The 23,421-nt window shown below is 36.4% G+C and overlaps 1 protein-coding gene and 2 pseudogenes across 1 annotated transcript; 2 read left to right on the forward strand and 1 right to left on the reverse strand.

The window, feature by feature from the left end:
* The first annotated feature begins 438 nt into the window (after window positions 1–438).
* On the forward strand, window positions 439–1,441 carry LOC134384325 (olfactory receptor 6K3-like; annotated as a pseudogene).
* Window positions 1,442–16,472: 15,031 nt separating this feature from the next.
* Window positions 16,473–17,453, reverse strand: LOC134384326 (uncharacterized; annotated as a pseudogene).
* Window positions 17,454–18,184: 731 nt separating this feature from the next.
* LOC134385003 (olfactory receptor 6K3-like) lies at window positions 18,185–19,117 on the forward strand. Its single transcript, XM_063106849.1, has one exon. The coding sequence runs from the start codon at window positions 18,185–18,187 to the stop codon at window positions 19,115–19,117; it is 933 nt and encodes a 310-aa protein (XP_062962919.1).
* The last annotated feature ends 4,304 nt before the right edge of the window (window positions 19,118–23,421 follow it).

A 23,421-nucleotide genomic window follows, 5' to 3' on the forward strand; every position in this document is an offset into this window, starting at 1 on the left:
CGGTCTACTTAATTGTTTCTAGTTTGTTGCTATAATAAAAATTTCATCTTAAAACATAAAAAGTGTCTCTCTACTTACTTGTTTCTAATTTACTATTATAAGAAATATTCCGGTAAATATCTTTACACATCACTTTTATATTTGAAATATTTTCTTAATGGTGAAAGGCAGACTCTAAGCAGTCTTACAGCTCTCAATGGACATTGGCAAATTGCCTTTTAGGAGACTTTGTACCAGTTTATATGTCTAAATAGCAAAACTGCTTATCTAACAGACTAGTTGATAATGTAAGATAGAATTAATAAAAAAAACATTTACAAATTTGATAGGATTACTTTATAATTTTCAAAATAACTCACATGCTATATTTTATTTAATCTAACTTATTTTGGGGCTATTCCGCTACTTGAAAACGAAATTTTTATTTGTTCTTTGAATATGCATAAAATTCTGACTGTTTGTGTTTTATTCCATCAGCCAACAAGTGAAACCGCTGAACATATAGACCAGGGGAATCAGACAATGGTGACTGGGTTTTATTTCTCTGATTTCTCTCAGTTTGAGGATAACAGCCTCTTCTTTATCCCTTTGCCCTTCATTTATGTGTTTGTTATTGTTGGAAATTTCATGATCTTCTTTGCTCTCTGGCTGGACATCATCTCCAGAATCCCATGTACAATTTCATCAGCATCTTCTCCTTCCCGGACACTTGGTACAGCACAGTGACCATCCTCAAAATGCTCTCTGTCCCGGTCAGTGAGCATAAGACCGTCTCTTTCATTGGCTGCCTCCTGCAGATGTGTTTTTCAGCTCACTTGGGGTCACGGAAGCCCTAGTCCTCACAGTGATGGCCATGGATAGGGATGTTGCCATCTGCCATCCCTGTTGGTACTCAGTCATTATGATCCGTAAACTGTGCATCCAGCTATCCACTGGCTCTTCCATCTGTGGCTTTCTTATCTTACTGCCAGAGGTTGTGGGGATTTCTACCCTTCCCTTCTGTGGCTCTAATGAATCCGCCACCTCTTCTGAGACTTTGAGCCTGTGCTGTGCGTGGCCTCTGCAGACATGCCCATGGTTCTGGATGAAGATGTGATCTACGCTACTTTCATCCTGAGCTCTGTCTCCAGCATCGCTCTTTCCTATTTATGAATCATCGCCTTGATTCTGAGGACTCCCTCAGGGGAGAGCCTCAGAAGGTATTCTCCACTTGCACGGACCATATTACTGTCTTCTTGCTGGTTTGTGGTAGTGGGACACTCATGTACCTGTGCTTCTCTGTCACGTTCCCACCGCTACTGGACAAGGCCATTGCCCTGAGGTTGGCTGTCCCTGCTCACTTTTCAACCCACTAATATACAGTCTGAGGAACAAAGACATGAAAGATACCATCATGAGAATCCTCTGTTCTCAAAAGATATTCAGTGGCTCTGGGAGCTAATGAGCGTTCATACCCATCTTCTACTCAAAGAAATCCCATCATCTCTATAAGTATGATGCTAAAAAATCACTTTCTAAAACCACTGTACTCGTTTTGTTTTCATATTGCTGATTGGCAGTTATTTCCAATTTCTAAACTAAAAGCTATTGGTTGATCTGACAGAGGAAGTCTGTTGCAGATTATCTATCTTTATATCATTTACAGATTATAACAAACTATTTCTCCACTTCACAACTCCAAATAATGTGGTATCATTCACTCATCTCCTCCAAATTAATAGAAGATAATAGCGTAAACAATACCTTATAAACAGTTTATACCTTGCTCATCTAAATATTTCCCTTAACTGCTCTTTCATTCTATATAGTCATGACACCGGTATATCAGTTTTTGTTTGTTTGTTTGTTTGGTGGGTTTTTTTTTTTTCTTTTTTAAAAGATTAATGAGATGTACAACAGTGAAGTGGTTTTGCTTTAGCAAGAAGCATGACTCTCTAAACTTAAGCTCAGAAACTTTTACCCCTTCATAGGTTGTCTTCAAATGTATGACAATGATTTATACAGCCCATGTAGTCACTGACTGTGATGTTTGTGTCATTCTGCTACTATTCCTTTGTGGGTTAATTTTTGCATTGTTTTGAAGATTCCTGAGCAAATACTCTTGGGAGCTTAAACATTAAGTACACACAATATATAGCCTTGGGATTACCCCTCCCCCTCAATCCCCCAACCACAAATTATACCTTGATGCAGTTGGTTATTTTAAAAAAATTAATATCACTATAAAAAATCTTCCATGTTGTGTTATGGTATGGTGTGTTAAAATGTGCCAGTTTCATACCTCAATATCTTTGTTCTCATTTTTCTGCTCTGGAATGTTCCTCCCTTTTTTCTCTTCTACTTTTGAACTTATGCTCATCATTTTAAAAGTTAACATACATTTTATCTTTGGGGATAAACGTCTCCCTGTTTTCTTCCCACAAACTATACTAGTAGTTTTAGGAGCCGAGTAAATTGTTTCTACAAAAGGATTTTTGCCCATCTCCTGTGGAGAGAAAAGCAAGAACACAGGACAATTGTGAGTGGTATAATATAATAAAAAACAGGAGGCCAGCTAGAAGGTGCAGGAAGAGAGGGGTGTCAAGAATGGAAATACCAGTCGTATAGGACAAAAGTACAAAGCCTCAGTCGGCTGCTCTCAGGCAGGTGGATAAATCCCCGGACTCACTGGAGAGTGCTGAAGTGGAAGACCGTACTCCCAACTTCAGGTCAACTCCAGAACTTAAGGACCCAGCTCTATTTTTTATCCCCTCTCACTCCTGTATATTCAAATCCTACTTTAACATGAGCTTCTCAACATCCGTCATAAAAAATTTCCATGACAAAAAATTATATACACATTTCTTCAGTTATAAAATTAAATTGAAATTTATTTGAGGTAACTGTTCAGAAATGCCAATCATATTTAATCTCTGAATTCTTGCTTAGAAACCTTGTATTGTGTTTATAAGTCGAATAGATTTTATCTTTCACTTTTTATGGTATTTGACAAATATTTGGTCTGATTTCTAAGCTTGACAATTAAATCCCCTTAAACTACATTTAAATAAAATAGACACAATTTTTTTGACTACTTCGACTTTTTGACTTAATAAACAAAGTGTCCATTGCTTTTAAAAGTAAACTTATAACCAAAAAATTTATCAATGTGGCTAATATTAAATCCTTCTAAATGTTTCAATACCATAATTAATGTGGTAAGATTTCAACTAAAAATAACAAGCCCATATCTGTGTAATGTGTAAATTTTATTGACTAAAAATTTTACCTCAATAAAGTTAACTAAAAAGCAAGTCTAAATTAATTGCTCATAATAATTTTGAAATTAAAATTACAAGATTGATCTGGTATTCTAATAGGTCAAATTATCTTAAATAATGCAAATACTAAAAGCACCAAATATATATGAGTTTTTTAACATAAAATATGATTAATAGGTTTTGATTCTCTTAAACATTTCGTTAGTTAACCCTAAAATCTTGGTAAGTTTAAAAGACACCAAGACACTAAGAAAATAATTATGTAGTCCATTTCTTTATTCACGCAGAAGATATTTACTGAGACTACCATGCCAGACACTGTTTTAGTTGTGTGATAGAAAACCAACAAAAAAATTCCCTGCTTTTATGTAGCTTGCACTGTAGTGAAGGGAGATATTTTTAAAACACATTAAAAATAAACAAGAAAATAAAGGATTAACGAATAACACTAAACTATGTGTTCTGTGGGAAATTGAAAGGAAAGTGTAATAGAATAAGATGATCCAGTGTGAGTAAGAGGATCATAATTTTAAATAGATTGGTCAAGTTGAACATCATTTAGAGGTCACATTTGGACAAAGTCTTAACGAAAATGAGGAGTTAGCCATATGGATATATGGAGAAAGAATAATTCAGGCAGCAGTAAAAGCTAGTGAAAAAGCTCTAAGGGGGCAAGCATTTGGCCTGTTTAAGAAATCAAGGATTCTACTGTGGTGAAATGGGGTAAGGGACAGGGAGAGGAAAGTAGAAGATGAGTCCAGAAAAACAAAAGAGAGATGGATCCCATAGGGCCATGAAGGCTACTGTAAGATTTAGATTTTAATAATTTTCTCTGAGAATTAGGGAGCCATTGGGGAGTTTGGAGCAGAGGGAAGATATTATTTGATTTGGTGTTGAACAGAATCTTGTTTGTTCCTTGTGTTGAGAAGACGTTGAGAGAGGCAAGTGTGGAAGCTGGAGTCCTCGGGGGGCTATTGCAATAATCCTGGTGAGAGGTGATGGTGGTTCAGATCAAGACGGTAGTGAGGAGAGTAGAGAAATGTGGTCTAAGTCTAGATATAGTTTGACAACAGAGCTAACTGAATTTTCTGACAGATTGAAAGCAGAGTTTGAAAGAAAGAGGGGAGTCAAGGGTGACAAACTGGAATGATGGAGTTGCCATTAAATGAGACAGGGAATACTGAAGAGAGATGCTGGGAGGAGATAGCACACGTTTAGTTCTGCACATTTTAAGTTTAAGTGGACTGTTTGACATCCAATAAAAATATTTAGTGGGCTGTTACTTGAGTTAGATACTCAGGGTGAAGGCTGGGATGAAGATATACGTGTGAATCATCAGCACATATTACGTAATTAAATCCTTGAGACTGGATGAGACAATCAAGGGTCTTTTGGGGCATTCCAAAATTACAAATTTGGAGAAAACATGAAAAATCAGAAAATGTGATTCAGAATAAGTGAACATTAAAACAGAAGGAAAACCAAGAATCCTGAAAGCCAAGTGAATAAAATACGTCAATAAGGAGGAAGTGATTAACTATGTCAAATTCTGCTAACAGTCAAGTAATATAAGAACTGAAAATTGACTATGGGGGATGTCCATCTGTAGGTCATTGCTTAGTAAGAGAAGTTTGCACAGATTTGTGGAAGCAAAAGTTTGCCTGAAGTAGTTTAGAACAGTATCAAAAAACATTGGAAATTTCAAGTACAAACAACTGTATCATAGAGTTTTACTACCAATGAGAGCAGAAAATTGAGGTAATGAGGAGCAAGTGGAATCATAAATACTTGTTGGCTGTGATTCACAACGAAGAATATATTTTAAGTCATAATTTAGGACACAGATACCTACATTTATACATTTATATATATATATTTATTTATAACAGAAAAAGTTCTGCAAAACTGTTATATACTTACACTTACTCAATGTGATACTTCTCACCTTTTCTATTCATTTCCCCCCCATACTCTATTGAATTAAAAACATTTTGGAAACTGACTTTACCACTCACTAATGCTTTTGACCCTTAATTTGTAAAGAAAATGAAATTAGGTCTTCAACTCTTATTACGTTTGGATGCAAATTTAACAAATGCTTTCTACTTTCAACTTTGTACTTAACTGTGGTTTCTAACTTATTTATAATAAAGTATTACATTTTACTAAAAGCTAAGTTTTATTTTAAAATGATAATTAAAATGTGATGAAGATATACACTCAGACAGTGCTGATAGGATATCAAAATGGAATAATATTTTCTAAAGCAATTTAGCAATATGAGTAGAAAAAATTAATAAGCATGGATATTTATTTAGAAGCAGGTACAGAGGAGACTTCTTTGATGAAGCAGCATTTAAGCTGAAACTTGAAGAGTGAGAAGAAATCAGCCAGAAAAAAGTATAAGTTAAATCATTTGTGCAAATGCTCTGAGTTCGAAACATCTGTGTGCATTAAAGGAACCAAATGCAGACGTGTGTGGAAGGGATACTGTGAATAAGAGTCATGAGATGAAGGATAAGGGCAAAATATGCAGAACTTGGAAGGTCATGCCATGAGATATTAAAGTTTAAGCCAACCTATAAATGAAGACATTGGAGAAATTTAAGAAATTACCTTTTTAGAATCACATTCATAGTGTAGTATGAATTAGAAGGTTAGACTGAAAGAAAAGTGGAGGTGGAAAGGGTGATTTAAGAGACCTTACCAGTTATATTTTGCTATGAAACAAACCACTCCCAAATTAGTGGTTTAAAATGAAACTTTTTGTCTCATAATTTCATGGTCTGGCAACTTGTACTGGAAACAAATGTGTTTTTCTTCTAGTTCTGGCTCACTCATGTATTCAGGGATAGCAGCTGGTTGGCTAGAACTGGCTGAACTCGAACAACATTGCTAAGACGATTGCACTCTCTTCTATGTGGTCTTTTACCTTCCAGCAGGCTAGTCTGAGTTTGTTGTTAACACAATGACTGGTTAATGTGTTGAGACAGAGTCTAAGTGAAAACTAGGTTCAGAACTGGTACACAATCCCTTCAGTTATAATATATTGGCCAACTGATGTCACAAAGGGATGCGGGTAAGGGAAAAAAATTCTACCTCTTGGTGGGAAGTGTCCCAATTCACCTTGCAAGGAGCATGGATATGAGGAAGAGTTAAGATTGTACAAATTTCTTTGAAATGTGGAGATTATTGGTATTCTTACATTATGAAAAAATCTACATCAGAACCACTGGAACTAATTGTGTATGTGTGGGCTAAAAAGTGGAGTAGTGGTTTATATTTAGAACTTGTAATAAAGGAGTAACTTCAACAAAGTAAACAAACTTTTCATAGTATTGTCTTTTCCACAGTCAACAATGTTATTCAATGAAAATTATGTCTTCTTTAGGAAACTGAGCAGACCTTGAAAAATGCAACTATCCTTTCATAGGGTAAGGAAATTAAATTTTTTTAAAAATCTCTAATCAGTTGAAAGCAATTCTTCATAATGTGTATTCATATAACCTGTTAATTCTGAGCAAGTCTACTGAAGGAGACCCATACTTCACTAAGACTCTTGGAATTTCCTAACACAAAGGAGAACTAATGAGAAAAGATCAGAGGAAGAAGTTTCCATTAATTAAGCTATGGGGAAATGGAACTGCTGTTTTTTTTCTAGTTACCAGGGGGAAATGCCCCAGTAGATAAATCTCTCCCCAAAAGCTTTTAGAAACAGGTACAACAGTTGTTCCTGATGAACTGAAGGAACATAAACTGCATAAAGCCAGGAAAGAGAAGAGACCTTATCGTCTCTGCCAGAGGTAAGAGAATAAACATGGGTCCAAGATGTAGGCTTGTCATGTGCCAAGGAGAAAGAAAATTGCCTACTAGGTAGAGGAAAGGGACATTTCACCAGTACTCCTTCTGTTGATTCAAATAACAATATTTGGGGGTGTATTTGAGATCACATGGGTGCCTGAATGGAATAGGAGCTGTAGAATTATAAATCAGTGATAATGTTACATTTTTTCTAAAGCATGATAGATTGAATAATTAAGAATTTTTCACTGGTAGCAATATTATTCCTGTTTTCATATCCTCAGAATCTTCTAAATTAATTATGACCCAGGAGGATATCATTTTACATACTGATCTCTGGTCCCAGTCAGATAAACATAAACCAGCAAGACCATTAATAAAAAGAGGACAGATACATCAGAGTAGCCTTTTATTAAAAATCTTATCCCAGGATATTAGTCTGTACACCAGAGGAATTTTGTTTGTTTGTTTTGAATATCTTCCTTTCTCCCAAGTAGGATTGGGTCATCTCATTTCTCTCCTGCTAGTCTCCAACAAATAAACTTCTGACATATTAACCTCTGTAGAGTAGAAGATTGATTTTGCTAAAACATAGGCACCCCAACTCTTTTAAAATGATTAAAATTATCACTTTGAAGAAATACACAGAAATGCCAGAAACACAATAACTCTACTGCTTTAGTGTTCCAAAATGTCTCACTTCTCAGGAATTAGAAATAGTGGTCTCTATACTGATTTGCAAATGAATATAGTATAAATCTTTCCCCTTCCCATAATCTTTTCATGTGTGTAGGTCAGGGGCTCAGCAGTGTTGAGAGACAGCCAATTAAATCAACAAGGAGTCCAAACAAAAGTTAACAGTGAGATCTTTAATCATTTGCTGTGATAATATGAGCACGAGACTAAAATCAGAGAAAGTATGTACTCCCCTCTGTTCCATTTTCCCCCATGGGCTGGTGCACTCATCCAAGGTCTAGTGGACCAATGCAGAGTTAAGGGTTGTCTCACTGTTGAGGGGTCCCTGAATAAAAGTCTGCAGCAATTTCATGGATCCTGAGAAAAGGCAGGGAAGAGGGCTAGGCAAAGTGCTAGGCTAAGTTAATGTGGGGAAAAGTGTTTTCAAGTTTTCCCTTTCCTCTTCTTGTGAGTAGGCCTCAGCAGAGACATTTGAAAAGGATCTCCGTTACACTTCTGTCTGTGTAACAGAGATGCAAAAAAGGATTACTCAAAGCAATATGACTGCAATGAGAAGCCAGAGGGACTGCACCTCAGCAATTCCTCTGTTAGAAGGGAAAAACTGGGTACAGCCCCAATTCAAAATTAGCTTCTGTTTTCCATTGTAAAGACAAGGAAGTTTCACAAGAAAAATCAGTTGATTCAACCATTTCAAAAGCACACAAAGGCACAAGCAATGTGACAAAAATTATATATGTATAATAAGTATAGCTTCAACAATGTAAAATAGTAACATCAGTAAAATTAACAACGTGACATTCCAAAGTACAATTTGTGAAAAGCTAAGTTGGTCAAACTGCTATAATTATCTAAAATATAACCTCTCCTTAAATGATTTAAGCAAAAGTTACATTCTTATGATTAAATCTAAGTATAATTGTCTCCAAAGTTTCCACCAACAGACAGCTTGCCCTTAGCAAATATTTTTTCACATTCTTACCTACAACAATTCTTTAAAATCTTTTAACAAGATCAGTATGCCAACTACTTGTTAGCTCTAAAATCATTAAAGTATACAATACCACACTTAAACAGTGATTAGAGTTGATTAGATGGGCTGTTGCCCAGCTAGCTGTGGGCTTTTGCCCCCTGGCCAGGGGCTTTTGCCTCATACATGCATTACCTAAAAACCCTATTCTAAAAATCAAATGAAAATCAAGATTTCTAACTCTCTACAGACCACAGCCAAAGGCTTCAGATAAAGAGACATGAAGAAGCCTCTGGGTCTAGGAATATAAATATGCAAAGAGCATGACCAGCCAGAGGGGCTGAGTCCTTGACCACAACTCCCTTCAGAGACCACAATGCATAGGCTATGCACCAAGTCTGGTGTGGGGAGGGCAGCTTTCCCCATGAGCCTGCCGTGTAAAGCCTTAGTAATTGCCTATGTATAAGCCTGAAAAAATCACACACAGGTTTTTAACCAGGAGTTGGACTTCTCACTTCTACCTCTTGAGTTTTTAGGACCTGAATGAGAAACATAGGCTACCCCATCATGGTCCCGAGTAGGTCAGACTTGGAGGGGCTGTGACACAAACCAGGTAGTCACTCTGAGGCAGTAGTGGAACAAGGCCACGATCAAGGTCATTCCAAGCAAGACGATCAGTCTTACCTGGAGGATTGAATATAACCATGAGTCCCAATAGTTACCAAGTAAGGAAAAGAAGATGTCCATATGACCCATTAGGGTCTACTTTAGAGAGCAAAGAGGATTTTTTCTTCAGTTTCTATATGAATTTTTTTTTTACCTGCCTGAGGCATCAATTCAGGCACAGCACAACTCTGGCCAGTAGGCTAACCTAAAGGCATTCTAGGATTCAGACAGTGTCATGACAGTCAGAGTGTATACATAAGAAACACTATCTCAGAGGGCATACATGGTCCCTCTGAAAACAAAGAGTTAACAGTGTTAAGGTATCCAAACAGGACATGCATTAATCAGGCAATCAGGTTAACAGAGCCCCAAATTCTGGGGTTATCTGACCTGGGGTTTCTACTCCAGTCTAAATAATTTAGTCCTCGTTTTCAGAGGGACTATATGAGGCAGTCAGTTTTAAAGTTTTATTCATCCGTGACATCAGTCTATCAGTCTCACAAGTGTTGACAGTATCTGCGGGTATTTTTCATGCAAAGCATGGGAGTTGGGGCCACTCTCCGTTACCTCATAGGCAGAATTGTCAATTTGTAGCAGCTTGAAAAGGCAGCACAAGAAAATTTTTGTTTGTTTTTTTTTTTTTAGAAGGAGAGTAAAACGGTTAAAAGCAAGTCCAGAAAACAAAGATTATTAAAATATCCTCCCTTCCCAATGTCTTTCCAGGTGTCAGAGTCTTAGTTTGTTGTTAGCGGTGGGTCTCATATAGTAATCAAAATTCAACATTTTTTTAAAAAATCCCTTATGTTTTATCTAAACCTTTTGTCCAAAGGTTTGCATTTAAGATGTAGAAAAGCATTTTTACAGAAGAACATTTTTATATAACTTTTAGCCAGAAAGACACATCATGTTTAAGAATTAGTTAACACTGACTTTTGAATTTTTAAAGGATTTCAAAATGGGTTAGCATAGGCTCCCACACATTGCTATTTAAAAGACATTTAACTCTCCCATTGATATGAGTCTTTGGAAAGGGGTTAAAGGGGATGGAAGACCTCATAAGATCCCCCACAAAGACCAAGGTCCCAACAACTGTAAAAATGTTTATAGTCTATACAAGTGAAGGAAGAAGAAGACAGTCTGGCTGAATATATATGGTGCAAATGAGAAGTGCCCTTTAGGGAAATTACTGCACTGAGGCTACCCTTTTGTAGAACTGCTGAATTAAGACTCTTGCTTATGATGTGCAGCCTAGGCTGGGGTGAATTTCTCCCCTTTCATCAGCCACTTAAGCCTGTCCTATAGTTGTCAATTAAAATGCTCAGTAACCCCTGTGGCTGGGGATGATATGGAACGCAGAGAGTCCATTCTATAGGTCCCATGATTGTACTCATTGATGTGATTTGGGTGGCAAATCCAGGCTATTGTCACATGCAATGTGCTCAGGAAAAGTGAACAGAAAACAAATGTGTTCTTGTAGGGTCCGAATAGTGTGGCCTGAGTCAGTGGAATGTATAGAGATGGCTAGGACAAATTCAGAGAAAGCATTGACTGTGGGCAGGATCCAGAGAATCCCTCTTCCCGGGACAATGTGATTTACCTGCCAAGAATGTCCTGGTCCATTGGCTTACAAATCTGTCCTTGGGCAGTGTTTTTAGCCTTAGTCAGGGACTGAAAGGCAGGGCAGTTTTTCATGCTGTTTCGGCGACTTCTGATGACAGTGGAGGTCTATATGTGTAGGCACTCTCCAGAAAAAATTTCTGAATTTTCATGAGACGTCCTCTCATGTATAAAGGAGGTGACCAATTGCACATCAGCTTGTTCTGGGGAGGAGGACAGTTTAGTCTTCACATTTAGTTGACAAACACAGTCTGCTCGTTGGTCATGTTCCTCCTTGTTAGCATAGGGGCCTCTATGATGAGCGTCCACATCAGTAACAAACAGGTTATTAGAAGCAGAACTGATTTCTATCCAAAAGCTTGTTCCTCAAAAGGACACTTATATATGTCAATCCTACGCTTGCCAGTGGCCCCAACAAATGGCCAGACTAATAGCTAAAGCCCATGACTCAGGTAGGTTTACAGTTTTCCATATGCCTCACTAAAATGGCCCAAACAGCTGCAATTGTCACAGCTTAGGGGCAAAGGCTAGCAGAGGTAGACACAAACAATACATTAATATCAATAATAGATTTAGTAGTGGGGAGGTTTATAGGGACCTGATGAGACCCATTGATAGTTGAGCTTAGACAAGGGTTCAGGTGATGGTGACCTCAGAACAGAAAGCATTATCTGTTTTTCCCTCATTTTGTGCCAGTGATTGTGGGGATCACAGTCACTTGTCCATGAGTAACTAAAAAGCTTAAGAACTGCAATTTTCTTTTATTTTCCTAGTGAATTTTAACCTTGGCTTGGGGTTTCTGGTCTCCCCGGGACAGAGGGGCATTGGCCTAACCACTAGTCTTGTTTATTTTTGAAAACTGAGAGGTCTGGACAAAAGCCAGTGGAGTCCTCCAACGCATTCTCAGACACACAGGAAGGAACACAGGAAAAAGAACCCATGTCAGATTATAGAGGCCATCTGTCTGGGATTAGTCACAGGTTTTCTGGGGCAAGGGCATGGAGTGGAGAACCAGGAGGAACAGCAGACAGGGCTCGACAGCTATTTCTTTCTTTTATTTTTTGGCCAGGACTTCTGGGTACTGTTCTAGGAGTCAGTTCCAGCCAAGCTTTCTAGCTTTCTCCCAGCCCCTCTGTTTGTATTTTCCCCTCTCTTCTTTAATCTGACCCAACAGGTAAACTCAGCTATGGAGTAAGGGGCTAGAGACAAGGACCAAAGATTTTCCTCCTTGTAACAAAAAGTATATCAACAATCTGCCAGCATCTTCCAAAAACGTCTCATGTCTTCTGTTAGCACTTCCCCTGACCCATTGGCATGGCTGGAGAAGTGCTCCCGGGACCCTCAGACTCTTGCAAGGAATTCAGTAGCATCCCTCTAGAATGCCTTGCTGACTCCTCTAGCACCTCCCAGTGGTACCCAGTGGGATCTTCATGATCTTTGCTCTTTAGAGTGGCACTGTGCTTAATTGGTTACCCTGCTCACTGCCCCAGTTTGTTCAGACCTCAGCTGACCTGGGGGGAGGGGCAGAGAAGAGAGAGCGTGTGTGTGTGTGTGTGTGTGTGTGTGTGTGTGTGTGTGTGTGTGTGTGTGTGTGTGTGTGTGTGTGTGTGTGTGTGTGTGTGTGTGTGTGTGTGTGTGTGTGTGTGTGTGTGTGTGTGTGTGTGTGTGTGTGTGTGAGAGAGAGAGAGAGAGAGAGAGAAATGAGCTTGCCAGGAGTAGCCAATTAAAGTAACAAGGAGTCAAAGTGAAAGTAACAGTGAAGCTTTTAGTCATTTACAGTGATCGTATGAGAAAAAGGCTAAAATTGGAGAAGGCATGATTCTCCACAGTTGCATTCATTTTAGTTTGCAGAGCAAAACTTTTCAATTTTGATGAAGTTCAATTTATCAATTGTTTATCTTTTATGGGTGGGTCATGTTTTTGGTGTTATAGCTAATAAATTTTTCTAACCAAAGATCATAAAGATGTTTTCTTCAGAGGTTTTATAGTTTTTTATTTTGCATTTATGCCTATGATCCACTTTGTGTTATTTATTTATTCATTCATTCATTCATTCATTTTTTTGGTGCTATATTTTTTAAGCGTGTTTGTGTCCATTTGTTCCAGTATTATTTGCTAAAAGACTTTCCGTTCTTTATTGAATTGCCTGGCCATGCATATGGGGATCTATTTCTGTACTCTCTATTTTGTTCCATTGATTTCTGTGTCTGTTCTTTCTACAATACTATACTGTCTTGATTTTTTTAGCTTTATTGTGAGTCTTGAAATCAGTTAGTGTGATTCCTCCAATTATGTTCTCTTTCTTCAGAATATGCTGCCTTACCTTTTTCCTTTGGATTTTCATATAAATTTTAGAATCATTTTGTCAGCAACTCCAAAAAAACACATGTAAAAACCGAAAACAAAAACAGAAAAATCTGCTAGAGTTTTGATTGAGATTCCATGAAATGATTAACCTGTGGAGAATTGACATCCTCACAACAATGAGTCTTCCTATTCATGAACACAGTATCTTTCCATTTATTTAAATCTTTGATATCTTTCATCAGTGTTTCACAGTCTACAGCATGTGAATTCTGCATATATTTTGTTAGATTTATAACTATTTCATGTATGTAATCGTATTGTGAACCATTTTTTTTATTTCATTTTTAAGTTGTTCATATTCTTAATATATAAAAATATAATTGACTTTTATATATTGACCTTTTATCCTCTAACATGACTTAAGTCACTTCTGCTTCTAATCCATTCTACACAATGCAACTAGACTGACCTTTATAACCTTAACTTTTGTCAAATAAAGTTTCTCCTCTTTTTAAAATTCTTTAATGGTTCCTTACCTCTGGCGTGATAAAACTTCATTCCTAGACAAAAGTTACTGTTTCCTTCAAAATAAGACTTTTGCTGATCTCTCCAACTTCATCTATTAAAGCATCTTTGCCCCCCTCCGCTGCAATGCATACACACACGCACGCACGCAGGCAGGCACGCTGTGTAGTGCCCAAAGGCAACATTTTTAATTCCAGAAATGCATCAGTCTGTCTTTGGTTTTTGAATCTTTTCACGTTATGCTTTCTTCCTAGAACACACCTCTCCATAGCCACAAGCTTTTTGCCTACCACCCTTCTACATATCCTTCAAATTTTAGTTAAGAAATTATTTACTTTGCACAGTCTTCCCAAGCCTAGAATTGGTACTTAATTCCTGTGGCACTTATTCACTGTTCCCTAATTGCCTGTCTTCTCACAGACACCATTGCATACATAGGAGCGGCAAAGAATTTTTCTTCTCCATAAAACAATGTTTAAATGTGTTAGTAACTGTTTTAAACATTCTACTGGTATAAACTGATATACTTCGTACAACAGCCTTGCAAGTCATGAGTTTTTATCGTCTCCATTTTACAAATGAGGAAACTGTGATCTAGAGAGTTTATACAACCGCCAAAAATCACAGAATTAAGAAGTACCTATGCATTCTGTATCCAAATCCCATGTCCTTAAATACTATTTCATTTTATTTCTCTATACTGTACTGTTTTCATATTATGTGCGCAAAAAATCATTCATATTTAAATAAATTAACCCACTTGCATGAGCCTTCCTTCCCCAGATTCCACTGAAAATTCTCTGGATAATGTTAGTGATGATTCCCAAATTTTTTCATCTAAAATATTTCTATTTCACCCTGTGTATCACTTGAATGATCTTCAGAATTGGAAACTGTCACTACTACTTTCTTCCTTAAAGATTTTACCTTTCTGGTGCTACCTTCCCAATTCTTTTTTTTTTTTTTTTATGACCCCCCCCATTTCCTCTTACGTATGTTTCCCAGATCTTAATCTTCCATCTACCGCACTTTTTACTTTGTGTATATACTCTTCCTTAATATCTTTATTCATACTGAGTTGCCATATCACTTATATGCTGGTAACTTCTAAATATGTATCACCGATGCAGACATCTTTCTGAAATTTAGTCCTGTCTGTCTGCCTGTTGGATATCTTCCTTTTTAGGTCCCATCGATACTCCAGAGAAAACCATTCTAAGCATATCACCTTACTCCAAACCTGCCCCTCCTTCATAATTCCCCCATTTTATTAATTGTATTTTGTTATAGTAAGAACATTCCTTTATTTTTGGTGTTTTACTTGATTATCTGTCTTCAAAGCCCAATAGATTGACACACGACAGAAAAGCAACAAATGTTTGTTAAATAAACTAATAACTTGTAACTGAAGAATTGGTTTTCATTAGCATGCCATTCAATCATCCCTAGATTTTTTTTTTTGGCATTGAAGCCAATTATCTGTAATCAATATGGATCCTTTTATTTTCAATAAGAAAAATAAGCATAGTCCATTCTTTGACTCATCTTTCGAACTTAAAATTAAAATTATATCATGTGTATATATTAATTTCTTTTGTCCTATAAAATAATCCAATGAATAAGATAATTAAGATGTTTGTATTCTTCAAAACATCGTGTTGTACATGATAAACACAAACAACTTTATCTGTTAATTTAAAGTAAAATAAAAAGATAATTACATATCTAAGAGAATACATAAAGATCAACACTAGTGTGCCTTTGAATAGACTTTGTTTCAAAACTTGATTTGTATATTTGAGATTTTTTTAACAGTATTTTGTGAAAATCTGAGTAATTAGCATGTTTAAGAACAATCAACATGTCTTAATTCTCTATAGGCACCTGACTTTTCAGAAGCTTCCAAAGTAATATTTTTCAAACTTAATCGATATAAGTCAGTTTTTGACAGAATTAGTTCATGACATGTACTTTGTTCTGCAATGAGATCTCTGAAAAATACAAAAATGTGCCAAAATTTTTCATTGGCTCTATCTATGTTTCAAATGCCTTGTTTTAATTTGGAATTTCAAATACCATTTCTCAAAATTACATAAAGGTTTTTTTTTTATAGATTAATGTATTTTAATAGCAAACTTACAGGAACAGCATAGAAGACAGACAACATTAAAAACATGTACATGTATGTAGGACAACTCAGTTAGAAAAGTATAATGAATGGATGGAATCTACTGTATGACAAAACTGCTACAAACACCATTTAGTTGTCGTCAATAAGAAATTAACTTGTTTTAAAAAAATCCAAATGCTGGCATTGTCCAGAAAAATTTAACAGGTTTATTTATAATTGTTATAAAGTTAAACTGCTGAAACTTGTTCACTGAAACATTTTGACTTGCATTAATGCTTTACGTCCCCGCATTTATATTAAAAATTCAAACACTAATGAAAATGGAAAAACAGCCCATACCTGATTTCTGTCTCCTATTTTTCCACTTGCAACCACATATTTAGGTAGCTTTTGACCCCATTGGGGGAAAAAATATATCTAATGTTCAGAACTGTCAATAACAGAAAGAAGAGAATTTTTTTTTTTTTTTTTAGAATGAAATGTTTCCCATCATAGTGGATTCTTAAGCACCTTCTCCACGTATGAGGCGTGCTAGCTCGATGTCTTTGGGCATAATTGTTAAACGTTTGGCATGGATAGCAAGCACACAGGTTGGTGTCTTCGAAAAGGCCAACCAGATGGGCCTCACTTGCCTCCCTCAAAGCACCAATAGCTGCGCTCTGTAAGTGCAGATCTGTTTTGAAGTCCTGAGCAATTCCTCGCACCAGACGCTGGAAGGGGAGTTTGTGAATCAGAAGTTCAGTGGACTTCTGATAACATCTAATTTCACGGAGTGCCACAGTACCAGGCCTGTAACGATGAGGTTTCCACAGACCTCCAGTAGAGGGCGCACTCTCGGGAGCGGCTTCTGCAGCCAGTTTTTTTCCGGTCGATCTGCGAGCAGCCGGCTTTGTAGGAGCCGTGGTATACGGACTTGCTCACTTACCCGCTTCTCCTCGGGCTGGAGCTCGGCGAGCGAGAGGCGACGCTGGCATTAGAGAGCGATGGCGACGCGGCGGTGGCTGCGAACACAATTCTCAAAATTACATAAACTTTTAAATAATTTTGTCTGTGAGTAATATTTAAAGTAGTATTAGCTCTGGGAGAATATTTGCTGTTTTACTGGGAATATAATCGCATCCAGCATAAGCAAGTGTTCTTACTTGTTTGGATAAAGAGTTCATTTGGTTTCGTATTTCCCCCCAAAAGATATGATTTTTCGAACTTTCTTTGTGTTCTAAATATTTCTCCTTGACTAACGTTAGGCCAGTTTTCTGAATTGCCTGGACAATAATCTCTGAATGAGCTCCTTTGTGCTACTTTTAGAGATAGCATCTTCATACTTCACATCACTTTTAAGGGACATGGTAGCAAGAACCCTAAACTGTGCTAGAATCCCACATTCTGGCTTCTCATTCCTTGATGACTATTGTCAGGATATAAACAATCTAAGTAGGAGACAGGTATTTACCAAGAATCTCTGCTTCTTTTCAATATCTGCCATGGGCTGTCATTTTAGAATCCTGACTATAAAATCCAACATCTTTGACTGCTGAATTTCTCACTGGTTCCTTCTTTCTATGCTGGTCAATTTCTACTAGTTCAGTTTTTTTTCTGTTGCTGCGAATAGAGTTTCCTACTAAGGCTTCACCTTGATATTTGTGCCTGGAGAACATACACTCTTCTCTGGACGCATTCAAAGCTACTCTGTGGTATGATTAAAAGAACAGAACACTAAAAACTGGGAATATTCAGGAAAATACAGAATGCAACTTCACAATAATTATATAGACAGGAAGAGAACTAAAATTTTTGTAGCCAAGAACCATTAGAGAGATTATCTGGTATGTGACTCAAACGATTTTTGAAATAAAATGCAATTATTATTAACACCCCTCTTATCCTATTTCATTTTAGTTAATATAATTTATAGACATGATGTTCTTGAAATCTTATTTTCTTATTTCTTATATTCTTCATTAGAGTATAAGCTTCATGAAAGTAGAGACTGCTTTCTTTACTGCTGAATTCAACAAACACACAGTTGTGCTTGGCATATAGTAGGCATTAAATGAATATCTGTTTAATTAATCCATGAATGAATAGAGGCACATGGTCTGCCTAAAGCATATTTTTCATTTGATTCTTATAAGAGCCAATTCAACTGACTATTTACATTTCATCTAGGAAGTGAGCTGTGTCTTTCTATTCATACCAGTTAAAGTCGCTGAGCCCATGATGATAAGTAACCAGACTTTTACAGTGACAGAGTTTCTCTTCTCTGGGTTCCCCCAATTGGAAGAAGGTAGCCTCCTCTTCTTCATTCCTCTGCTCATCATCTACATATTCATTGTTATTGGGAATCTCATTGTGTTTTTTGCAGTCAGGATGGATATTCACCTCCACAAACCCATGTATAATTTCATCAGCATTTTCTCATTTCTGGAGATCTGGTACACCACTGCCACAATTCCCAAAATGCTCTCCAACCTCATCAGTAAGCAGAAGACCATCTCCATGATTGGCTGCCTCTTGCAGATGTACTTCTTCCATTCACTGGGAAATTCGGAGGGGATTTTGCTGACCACCATGGCCATTGACAGGTATGTTGCCATCTGTAATCCTCTCCGATACCCAACGATCATGACCCCCCAGCTGTGTGCTCAGCTGTCTGCAGGCTCCTGCGTCTTTGGCTTTCTTGTGTTGCTCCCAGAAATTGCATGGATTTCCACACTGCCCTTCTGTGGACCTAATCAAATCCACCAGATCTTCTGTGATTTTGAGCCTGTGCTGCGCTTGGCCTGTACAGACACATCCATGATTCTGACTGAAGATGTGATCCATGCTGCGGCCATCATCTTCTCTGTCTTAATTATTGCCCTTTCTTACATCAGAATCATCACTGTGATCCTGAGGATTCCCTCTGTTGAAGGCCGCCAGAAGGCCTTTTCTACCTGTGCAGCCCATCTTGGTGTCTTTCTGATGTTCTATGGCAGTGTGTCCCTCATGTACCTGCGTTTCTCTGCCACTTTCCCACCAATTTTGGACACAGCCATTGCACTGATGTTTGCCATTCTTGCTCCCTTTTTCAACCCCATAATCTACAGCCTAAGAAATAGGGACATGAAGATTGCAATTAAGAAGCTTCTTTGCGTTCAGAAGATGTAAGTTAATGCTAGATCATAGGCAACTCTCACTGTAGATGTTACTCTAACATACTAACCCCTATAATTAAAATATATCTCATTTACTTTCACACTGGTATTTGTGTCTGTTTATCCCAGTTCTTCTTCCCATGTAAGTGTTTATTCTGTTTATACATGTTCAATTAAGATAGCGTGGACTTCCTGTCTGAACTTACACAGACGTTTAAAATATATAGAGAAAATATGATGTTTAAATCATTAAAATATGTTTTTATGAACATTAATTTTGTTATTTTATATAAGCATTATTATTATTATTTAAGCATTATATTACATAAACATTCATAATAACTACAGATTGTATAATATTGTAGTTAACAGACTAAGTTCTGTAGAAGAGGTTAAGATTCATATTTCAGTGGTACCACATACTAGCTTTGTGGCCTTGAACACGTATTGATTTCTCTTCATCTTAGTTTCATCATCTATGGGTGTAAAAGTAATATATTTTAAAAGTAGGACTTTATATATTGTTATGAATATTAAATAAGTTACTCTAAAAGTGCTTAGAATACGAGAGTGAAAAATAAGTGTTAACTGTTAATATTATTTGCCACTAATTCTATTTGTTATTGATGTTTTAAATAATGCTATAATAGTTATATATTAAAATCAAAAACACATAGTTAGAAATACTTAGTTATGATTACTACTTATAATGTTTTTGTTGCTGTCCTTTCTCTGAGGCCAAGGAGGAGTCAACCTTTATTTTACTTTGACTGTTATGGCTGAATTCATCTAATTTGGTTGAAATAAACTACTTGGATGAAAGTAATCTCAAACATATTTCACAGTGATGGATGGATAGATAGACGGATAGATATAGGTATATACCTTTTGAACTACATTACTCTTGATTTCATTTTTGTTCACTATAAAGTGTGTTCTAGGCATTGCCACCAGAAATTAATTTTCTAAAATTCAGGTTTACATTTCTGTAGAAATTTAGATTTCTTAGATAGCAGTTTAAACTCACATACTGAAATTTTCTTCCACCAGAAACACTATGAAAATAAACAAAGTCAGCACTAGATAAACTGCTAGATGCCCTAATCACTGAAAAGTGTTAAGAATAATAAAGAGCAAAATATGTATATAGTTACCTAAGGACTTTCATGATAGCTATTTTAATACTCTAAAATATCATATATCACATTCCTTTCAAGAAAATAAAAAGTAATAATTCATCTGTTTGGCTGAAGTATCTACAGCATCACTTGAATCTCTCTGTTGCATAGTCCAGCAGTGATCAAAGATGTATATTAAAAATTAGCAGCAACACTAGGACACACACACACATAACAAAATAAAATGAAACCAAATCATTATCAGTCCTGGGAAAAAAAGAGTGCCCTCTGTTGATGCCCAAAGTTGAAACATTTTCTCAAGTATAAGCACATGAGAGCCAACTGAGGGAAGTACTTATGTACCAGGTATAGGACAAGGAACAAGGAGAGGAGAGCCTCGAAATTAAGTGGGTGGAATTTTACAAATAGCCCGTGGAAAAATAATCAAAACTTGAAAAAAACAGATGCTGAGAGTTATGGTTTCAGGGGAACTCTGGAGAGACAGAAGAGAGTCAAAATGCATACGGAACTTGCCACCCGTCAACGGAGATGTCTGCTGAGCTCTGTTCAGAGAAGGCCTGGCAAGTAAATGTGAACTACACAAGCTTGAGAAGTGATGCAGTACTGGACGACCTCAGGCTGCTAAAACAAAAACAAAAATATACTACTTCTCAGCACAACAGCAATCAGCTATAACTAACAGTCAACTTCATAGCAGATGTACCATATTTGCTATGAACTATTGGACCTTTGGCACATTGCTCTCTTTTTATTTTTTTTTTGTGTACGTAAACTTTCTGTCTCTATCTCTCTCTCTCTTTTTCTCCCTCTCTCTCTCTCTCTCACAAACATACACGTCATACACATACACAGATTGCCTTTTAAAAAAAAAAATCACTTTAACCTTCCCCTACCTTTTATATTTTAAGACTATTAACTTTGTCAAATACATGGCCCAAAAATTAGTTGTAATTAAAGAATGAGATAGAGACAGAGACAGAGACATAGAGATTTGGGGACTAAAAGCAAATGCTTTTTCATGAAACAGACTAACTCTAATATAAAAAATTACTTAAAATGTTTCTTATTTATTATTTCAGTGATATTCATGAAGATAGCAGCTATTAAAAAAACTTACTGGCAAATAAAAAAACAAAATATAAAATATGATAGAGATATTGAAAAGTATATTAAATACTACAAAAAATCAAATTAATGACTTAGAAGATTGCCTGAAGGAAATATCCAAAAACTTAGAGAAGCCACATGAAGGACCAATTATTACATGCAAAGGGGGAAGGAATAAATGGAGAATATGTTAATATATTCTATAGACCAAACATGTGATTATATAAATTCCAAAAAAAAAAAAAAAAAGAATCAAAGCAGGCAGAAGAAAATAATTAAAATTAAAGGAAAATTTTCCTAAGCTTAAGAATACTTCAGTTACCACCAGATCAAAAGAGAAGTTTTTTCGTGTTATGCAAAGAATTCAAAATACAATTTGGCCTGTTAACATTTTTGATTTTCAAGAAGAAAAAACTTATAAGAAGTTAGATAACAAAAATAGGATCCCAATGCATAGGAAGAGAAGTTAGATAAAACTCAGAAAAAGAAAAAATGTCTTTCTATCCCAGAATCTGATATATATACCTCATAAGAAGATAACATAGCAAATCAGCAAACTTTGTAACAAAAAAAAAGAGAGAGACAGAGACAGAGAAATTTGAGTTTTCAACATATCAATGGATTTAATTCACGGAGTACAGAATATTCCTGTGAAAAAAGGTGAGATGTTTACTGTCAAGAGAGAAGTCAGCAGGACCAACGTGAGTTGTTTAGAATAGGAGAGATCAAATATGCATTTACACCATGAGAAAAAAAAAGTTCCTTTACTTTTTTCAATATTGGCACAAAATCACCAATAACATGTTTATTTTGAAATGGTTTTATTTTCTTTTTAAAAAATATTTAATTGTACAAATTTATGGGGTACAACATGATTTTCCATATATGTATACATTGTGTAATGATCTAATCAGGGTAATTGGCATATCGATCATGTTAAACATTTATCATTGTGATGAGAACATTCAAAGACCTATATTCTAGCTATTTTGAAATATACAAATGATATTGTTAACTCTAGTCATGCTACTATGCAATTGAACCCCAAAACTTATTTTTCCCATCTAACTGTGGCTTTGTACCCATTGATGGATTTCTCATCTTTGTTTCCCCACCCCCACTGTCTCCTCATCCTCTGGTAACCAACGTTCTACACTCTGCTTCTATGAGGACCATTTGTTAGATTCCACATATAAGTGGGATCATGAGGTATTTGTCTTTCTGTGCCTGGCCTAAAAAAACAAATAACCTGATTGAAAAATAGGCAAAAGAACTGAACACACATTTCTAAAAAGAAGACATTTACAAATGGCCATCAGATAGATGAAAAAGTTTTCAACATCATTAAGAATTAGGGAAATGCAAATCGGAACTACAATATTTCTTCATGCCAGTAAGAATGGCTACTATTAAAAAATTAAAAAGTGGGGGAGAGGATGTGGAGAAAAGGGAACACTTACATACTGCTGGTGGAAAAATAAATTAATATAGCCACTATGGAAAAAAATACGCAGGCTTCTCAAAAAATTACAAATAGTTCTGATCCAGCAATCCCACTACTGAGTATATCATGGTGGTTCAAAAAATTTGTGGAAAAATAGAATTAAAAGCTAATACAAATCTTTCCATGAACTCTTTAAACACCCTCATACATCCAAAAAAAAAATGAAATCAGTTTGCTAAAGAGATATCTGCTCTCATATATCTATAGCAGCACTAGTCAAAGCACTATATCAAAGAACACTTGAGACAATAATGAAAGTGCTGGAGAAAGTAGCTTACAACAAAGGTGAGTACAATCAGGAAAAATATATATTTATTGACATCTTTGACTTGAAAATCGAATGATTTAAGAGTAAGTTGGGGACTTTCTGTTAATTAACCCCATGAGAAGGTGACCTTCTTCACCACAGTGCAGGGGAAGGATCCCCAATACAGCTCCCTTCCCCTTTCTGCTATTCCCTGGGATGCCTGTGGAGATGACTATCCATCTCCTTTTGGAAAGACCTGAAGGTCTGTCAAGGATACAGAGACCCAGACAGACTGAGGACTCCCTGTGTTTTTTTGATAG

The sequence above is a fragment of the Cynocephalus volans genome, chromosome 8 (genome assembly GCF_027409185.1).
Source record: "Cynocephalus volans isolate mCynVol1 chromosome 8, mCynVol1.pri, whole genome shotgun sequence".
Lineage (NCBI taxonomy): Eukaryota > Metazoa > Chordata > Mammalia > Dermoptera > Cynocephalidae > Cynocephalus > Cynocephalus volans.